Source organism: Vigna unguiculata, chromosome 8 (assembly GCF_037176805.1).
Source record: "Vigna unguiculata cultivar grain cowpea cultivar isolate G323 ecotype 2 chromosome 8, ASM3717680v1, whole genome shotgun sequence".
Lineage (NCBI taxonomy): Eukaryota > Viridiplantae > Streptophyta > Magnoliopsida > Fabales > Fabaceae > Vigna > Vigna unguiculata.
Window position 1 is genome coordinate 20,020,063 of NC_140799.1, and position 7,940 is coordinate 20,028,002.

Sequence of the window (7,940 nt, forward strand, 5' to 3'; positions counted from 1 at the left end):
TGATGTTGTGATTATATGTGAGTATTATGGTCTTGTTTTCTATTATCTAGTTTTGGATTTTCAATTTTGCCACATATTGATATTTTAGAGTATTTTCCTTGATGTAGAAATGGAATGGAGTAGGATTAGAGTGGTTTATAAAATATTGATAACGGAAATTGTTGTTAATGAGAGAAAGATGATTTTCGATGCTTGAAACTAAGTTTTGGGATCAAGGAACGTGTACTTGTTTAAATTGAAGAGTTTATTTAACGCGATGTGGCCATATCAAGGAATGTATATTCTTACTTTTATATTTTATTTTTTTAATGCTCGTTCACATGTGCATTTGGAGGCAACTGAATTGGGTGTTTCGTAGAGAAAAGCGAAAACATTTCGTGTTTGACAGGGGTGAACAACAAGTTTGCCTTTGGTGTTGTGGACGACATTTGGTGGATTTAGATTGGGGTGCTTTGTAGTTCCATAACTGATTCATGTTGTGGGTTGGTAAAGTTGTCGTCTTGAATAGAGAAACCATAGTTGAACAAATTCAAGTTTTCCGACAAGTGGTTGGTCTTCTTGATGGCATTGGATGTTTTGTGAGTGTGTTTTTGTTGTTATTAGTTGGTTTCTGATTGTGTATTATGGCGTTGTAAAGGTTAATCGTTTTGTGGTTTGGTCAAGTTGTGGACTTTGCCATAGCAACAAAAGTTCAAGAAAGCGAAGTTTTCCGACAAGTGGTTATTATCAATGACATTGGGTGGTATTTGAGTGTGTTATCCATCACATTTGGTGGTTTCTGAGTGTGGCTTTTGTTGTTGCATTGTTGACTCATTTTGGATTTTTGTAAAGTGTTGGACTTTGGAAGAGAAACCATAGTTAAAGGATGCAAACTTTTCGACCATGTCGTTTATGGCAATTTTTGGTGTTGTTCCTCACTAAAATGGTTTGACTGGTATCCTAGGGAACAAAATTTGTCACATCAATATGGGAACCCTAGTGCAATTAAGTGGGGACCTGCGTTTTAGTTTTTGAACAATAAAGTTCGACCCTTTCAATCAAACAATAGTCTAATAGTCATTCATGCTCCTGCAGTTCAAAAGCGTATTAGATAACTAGTTACTCGAGTTCTACAATTTGTTGAAGATGATATTATAGATTAAGCTGTTGAAAAACAACAAACAAATGTTGGAGAACATATTGAACAACCAGTTTGACAACAAGTTTCTCATCAAGGCAGTGAAGCAACAACATTAAGAAGATATACAAGAATCAAAAGATCAACACTTTCTAGTGATTATGAAGTGCATTTACAAGAACCATTACAACATTAGAGTCGAAAATTATCCTAAAATGTTCTCACAAGCCATAAGTTCTAAAGACTCAAATTTATGGTATGATGCTATGAAAGATGAAACATATTCAATGGCATCTAATCAAGTCTAGGGTCTTGTTGAGTTACCTAGTGATGTAAATTCCATTAGATGCAAATGGTTTTTAAAGCTAAAAAATACTTTCAAGGTAACATTGAGATATAAAGGAAGAATTGTTGTCAAAGGGTTCACTTAAAGGAAAGGAATCAATTACAAGGAAACATTTTCCTGTGTCTTGAAAAGATTCTTTACAAGTAATCATGCCATTAATAGTTCATTTTGAGTTACATCAAATGGATGTAAAAACGAATTTCCTTAATGGTGATCTAGAGGAAGAGGTTTACATGAAACAACCTGAAGAATTCCTCTCTAGTGATGATGAACACATTAGTATGTAAATTTAATAAATCCATCTATGGTTTGAAATAAGCTTCACATCAATGGTATTTAAAATTTCATGAAGTTATTTCTTTATTTAGTTTTGAATAAAACATCATGGATCAATTTATATACCAGAAGGTTAATGGGGCAAGATTTGTTTTCTTATTTTATATATGGATGACATAATGCTTGCAACTAATGATTAGGGAATATTGTATGTGGTAAAACAATTTCTCTCAAAGAACTTTGATATAAAAGATATGGATGAGGCATCTTATTTCATAAGCATTAAGATCTATGGAGCAAGATCTCGAGGTACTTTGGGTTTATCTCAATAGTTTATACTAACAAAGTTTTAAAGAGGTTTAATATGAAAATTTGTTCACCAAGTGTAGGTCCTATTGTGAAAGGCAATAAGCTTGAGTTAGGTCAATGCCTGAAAATTATCTTAAATGGGACTAGTTGAAGAATGTTCCATATGCTTCAGTTATTGAAAGTCTAATGTATGCTCAAGTTTGAACCAGACCTGACATTACATTCATAGTTGGAGTTTTGGGATGATATCAGAGTAATCCATATGTTGACCACTAGAAAGCTGCAAAGAAGGAAATGAGATATCTTAAAAGAATAAAGGATTTCATGCTCATATATAGATGAAATGGTAGTTTGGAGGTGATAAGTTACTCTGATTCAGACTTTCTTGGTTGCATTGATACAAAAGCATACCTTGATTGCTACTTCTAGTATGGAGGTTCAGTTTGTTTCTTGTTTTGAAGCTACCTCGCATGGTTATGGTGAAGAGCTTTACATTTGGGCTTATAGTTGTGGATTCAATGATAGGCCATTGAAGTTATATTGTGATAACTCTGATGCGGTATATATGGCTAAGAATAATATAAGTGAAAGTTAAAGTAAGCACATTGACATTAAGTATCTAGGCATAGGAGAACATGTTAAAGAAAAGAAAGTGGTCATTGAGCATGTTAGTACTAAGTTGATGATTTTCGATCATTTGACTAAAGGCATGCCATGGAGGTTGAGGAATTACAACACTCATTAGAGGAGCATGAATTTCAAATAAATGAAAGACAGTTTGTTCAAGAATAGGCCCTTCAAGCTAGAACTATTGGAAAACATAAGAAATAGTTCAAGAAAGGCAACACATTCAAAAAGAAATTTAAGTTAGAAGAATCTGTCGAGAACAATGAGTAGAGACAAGATTCCAATTGTGGTGATAAGAAGAAATTTAACAAGAAGAAGGTTAAAAGCTATAACTTCCAAAACTTTGGCCACTTTGCCCGAGAATGCTGGTATGGTGATGGGGAAAGAAAACAAACCAAAAAGACAACCACGAGCTCACTTGGCATAGAAGGAAACGTCTGATTTAGAGGTTGTAAAGCTAATGGCTCAAACTAGTGTTGGTGTGGAGGATAAAATTGCCTGGTACTTGGATTCTGGTTGTTCAACACACATGATAAGTAGGAAAGAGTGGTTTGTACAGTTGAATGTAGTGAGTCAAGACAGAATCAGATTTTGCAGATGATACTTGTCTTACTGTTGAAGGAAATGGGCGTGTTGTGTTGAAGAACTATGATGGCAAAGAAGTGATAGTTGAAGATGTCTTGTATGTAACATGGTTGAAAACTAAATTGTGAAGTTTGGGTCAACTATTGCAAATGGTTTTTGGAGGTGTATGATTAGACCAAGAAATTGGTCATTCATGCCAATCTATCTTCCAATAGAACATTCCAAGTCAGAATGCATACACTTAAACATCATTGTTTTGTTGTTGCTGCAAAAAGAGATGAGTGGTTGTGGCATCTCAGGTTTGGGCATCTAAACTTTAGAAATTTGAGTGAGTTAAGCTAGAAGAAGATGGTTGTTGGAATGCCGCAAGTACTAATTCCAAAGGTGATTTGTAAAGAGTGTGTGTAATGCAAGCAAACTAGGAACAAATTTTGCAAGTCTTTACCTTTGAAAACAACCAAGAAATTAAAGGTTGTGCATTCAAATATTTGTGGGCCTTTGTAGATGAAGACACCAGGAGGTAGTAGATCATTTACTACCATCACAGATGATATGACTAGAAATATGTGGTCCTACTGTTTGAAGAGGAAAAATGAAGAATTTAGTGTATTCCTACGGCTTAAGTCTATGACTAAAAACTAGTGTGGCCAACATATGACAGTGTTAAGAACTAATAGAGGAAGGGAGTATAGTTCAGTTGAGTTTAGGAGATATTGTGAAGATTCAGGCATAATACATGAGAGAACCCCTCCATACACATCACAACACAATGGTATTGCAGAGAGGAGAAATAAAACTTTTCTCAATATGGTATGATGCATGCTTAAAAGCAAAAATGAGCCTCCTTTTTTCGGGGGAGAAGTTGTGTCAGTAGCTGCCTATGTCTTGAATAAATCACCTACCATGAGGCTAGTAGGTGTGATGCCTAAAGAAGCTTGGATTGGACATAAGCCAGATGTTACAAACATGAGAATTTTCGGATCCTTATGCTTTCAACATGTGTTAGACAAGGTGAGAGGAAAATTGGATAACAAATGGCTACCTTTGTTTAAGATTGGTTACCATTCCATTAGGGGGTCATGTTTGATCATGTAACTAGAAGGGTATCAATCAATAGAGATGTTGTGGTTGATGAAAAATCTTGCTAGGAGTGGAAATTTGTTGGTGAAGAAAGTGAACAGGGTGACATCCACGATATCATTAAATGATGAATCTCCATGAGTTGAAAGTGTCACAAATCTGCATGAATCTAATCAACCAACAAGGAAATCATATCGAGTCACTTAGCCACTTGCACGCTTCAAAGACTATGAAGTACTCAATGTCTTTGCAGTCACATATGAAGGAAACTTTGTGCACTCTACATTGATGGCTGAATCAAAATTTATTGAGTTTAGTGATGCTATACAAAGTGAGAAGTGGCTGACAACTATGAAGGAGGAAATTTATTTTGTAGAGAGGAATCAGACTTGGACACTTGTTGAATTACCTCAAAATAGGAGACTTACAACATTAAAGTGGGTGTACAAGGTGAAGGTAAATCCTAAAGGAGAGGTTGTGTGGTACAAGGCAAGGCTTGTAGTAAAGGGTTTCTTGCAAAAAGTTGGACTAGATTATAGAGATATATATGCTCTAGTGGCCAGAATGGAGATAATGCGAATCATAGTGATTGTTACAACCTACAAAAGTTGGTCTTTACACAACTAGATGTCAAATCTACCTTCTTAAATGGTATTCTCGAAGAGGAAATCTATGTAGTGCAGCCACAGGGTTTTGAAGTCAAAGGATAAGAAAACAAAGTGTACAAGCTAAACAAAGCCTTGTATAGACACAAGCAAGCTCCAAGAGCTTGGAATCACATGATTGACATGTTCTTGCAGAAAATTAGTTTTGAAAGATGTGTATTTGAACAAGGTGTATATGTAAAGTGTTGGAACCGTGAGATGAAGGAAGAAAAACTCCTTGTACGCCTTTACGTTGATGATATGCTAGTTAATGGAAGCAACACAGATTTGATTAGCGAATTTAAATCTCAAATGCTTAGTGAGTTCGAGATGAGTGGTGATAGTTTCTTCTTGTCTCCATTGAAGCTTGCATGAAGAATGGAAAGTCCATGGATGGTGTTGGACGCGAAAGCATGAAGGAAAGGAGCTTACGGTGTTTGGTTTGGTGTAGGTGAAAGGATTCTTAAGAGAGGTGAGGCCAACTCCTAAGGAAGAAGACTAGAGTAAACTAGAGAAGAGTTTACTCTAAGGTGAGCTTAAAAGAGATTTGTGCACAAATTTGGGCAGCAGTTCATTACTCAATTTCAAGCTGAAAAATACATGTCCAAAGCCTTCGATTTATAGGCTAAAATGAGACCAAGGAGTCTCCAAAAAGTGAAGGGAAAAATGAGTCTAGAAAGTTGAATTTTGGAGCCAAAAAGGAGCATGTGGGAGGTGTGACTTGCCACCTAAGCAAGTCACACTTGTCTTGCCATGGGAAGCTAACTCTCATCCTTGGAGAGCAAGTTTGAGAAGCTTCTAGGCTTTTCCAGAGTAGACACACTACTCTTGGCCCATTTGGCCCAATTCCCCATTTTGCTCCAAAATTACTTCTAAAGCCCAATTTCTTCTAAGGCCCAATACATGGCCCAAAGAAAACCCTATTCTACTGGGCCCAAAATACAAAGCCCAAAATAAAATTCTAATCTAGTATTTACAGGCAAAGAGTCCTAGGCTAGGTCTTCACATCTTCCTTGGCTCATGTGAAGTTCATCTTAAGCCTTGCATGCGCATTTAAGGCCCATTCCTCTTATATTCTCCTAGACATGGCTCTTGTTGTTGTAGGAGAGCTCAACTACGTTCTTTGTATTGAATTTCAACACACGAAATTTGGCACCATCATGCACCAAACTAAGTATGCAAGAGCCTTATTGTCCAAATTTGGAATGCAGAATTGTAACTCTACCGCTACATCAATTGAGACTAGTTTGAAGTTGGGAAAGGAACCAGGTAAGGAACAAGTAGATCACACTAGTTTAGAAGAATTGTAGGGATTTTGAGGTACTTATGCAGCACTAGACTATGGAGTTGGTCTAATAAGTAGATTCATGCAAGAACCAAAGTTGTCTAACATGAATGCTTCCAAAAGGATACTCTTATACATACATGGCGCTTGTGATTATGACATTATGTTTCCTGAGAAAAAGTCAGAAGGAGGACTGGAGTTGATTGGTGTGGAGATAAGGAGGATAAGAACCGTTGGGTATGTGTTCTACTATGGAGGAGCACTTATGTCCTAGAACTCTACGAAAGAACATGTTGTGGCATTGTCTTCTTGTTAGGCTAAACATATAGTAGCATCACAAGCTGCTTGGCTCAGAATGTTGTTGAAGGAGTTAAAGGCAGAATTGGTTCAACAACCAAAGCTTCTTGTGGACAACAAGTCTGCAATAGACTTGGCTAAACACCCAACTTCTCATGGAAGAAGCAAACATATTGAGACCAAGTTTCACTTCTTATATGAACAAGTCAACAATGGAAAACTTGATGTTGACTATTGAAAATCTGAGGTACAGTTGGTGAATTGTTTACCAAGGCACTCAAAACTGAGAGGTTCAGAAATGTGAGAGACTTGATTGGTGTTTTCCGAATTTTGGCTCAAGGGGGACATGTTAGGAATTAAACAAAATTAAAACGATACAGTTTTTTCCACTTTAAGTGTATCTACTACTTTGTCTTTTCCTTGTATATAAACTGCCATTATGCCGTTTCCTTTTGTGTGAAATATACGAGACTTTCTTTTCCTCTCTGTCTAAAAGCCTACGTTACAGGGAGTTCTTGTACAAGGCGTGAGGTGAGGGACTTCTTCATCTTCATCAACTTGTGCCTTCTCCTTTTGTTTTGTACATGGAGAAAGAACCATGTCTTCTCAGTGATGCTTGGATGCACAGAGCCATATGCAAAGAGTTTGCCCAAAGCATGACTTTGATCCTTGATAGCATGCATGTGGTTCTTGCATTGGCACCTTGAGCGTCATCTGAAGTTTGAACAGATCAACATGATCCTTCCATTCTTCATAATCATCACTTTTTTAGAGATGGACAAGATTGAGCTCATAAGTGACTTACGAATCGAAGGTAGGATTACGTAAACTTTGATGCTCACAACAATCATTTCCATTATTCTAACAGAAAGACCAAATGGAATGTCATTGTCGTATATCGCGTTCATCTCCCAAACGCCAGCATTAGATGGGAAACTCCATTTGTTGGGTTCCTTGTGCAACATGATCAAGGATCTTTTGGTGAGGATAGTGACCTGGCCTTCATGAAAGATCGCAAAGCATCAACTTAAAAGACGGTTGTGAAAATATAACAGAATTAACTACTTAGTTAAACAATGAAACACGTTCATCCACTAAATCATTCTACTATATGGATTTTGAACTTGAGAGCTTATGTACCTACTTCTATCCAAGATATACAACAATACATATATAGCATAATAATTTAAAATTATAGCAAATTAGATTATCCCACATAACTCAGGTACATATATATGGTTATAATTGAATGAATAACAAATATTCAGGGATCAGTCATAAATTTTATTTATTTAAATATCTTTTGGATATTTCAGTATAAAAAAGTACTCACCAAATTCTCTTATTCACCTTTGTACTCATATTATATGATAT

General features: G+C 36.3%; 1 protein-coding gene across 1 annotated transcript; it reads left to right on the plus strand.

Moving 5' to 3' along the window:
* The first annotated feature begins 6,069 nt into the window (after window positions 1-6,069).
* On the plus strand, window positions 6,070-6,804 carry LOC114194931 (uncharacterized). Its single transcript, XM_028085333.1, has 3 exons — window positions 6,070-6,253; window positions 6,451-6,506; window positions 6,586-6,804. Exons 1-3 carry the CDS (start codon window positions 6,070-6,072, stop codon window positions 6,802-6,804), a joined length of 459 nt encoding a protein of 152 aa, XP_027941134.1.
* Window positions 6,805-7,940: the final 1,136 nt, after the last annotated feature.

What these genes read in the sequence shown, in the direction of transcription:
- LOC114194931 (XM_028085333.1), top strand. Translation starts at nt 6,070, where the DNA reads ATGGCTCTTGTTGTTGTAGGAGAGCTCAACTACGTTCTTTGTATTGAA. An exon ending in GAAGTTGGGAAAGGAACCAG is followed by an intron (nt 6,254 to 6,450) that starts GTAAGGAACAAG and finishes CCTGAGAAAAAG; the next exon opens with TCAGAAGGAGGACTGGAGTT. An exon ending in AGGAGGATAAGAACCGTTGG is followed by an intron (nt 6,507 to 6,585) that starts GTATGTGTTCTA and finishes TCTTCTTGTTAG; the next exon opens with GCTAAACATATAGTAGCATC.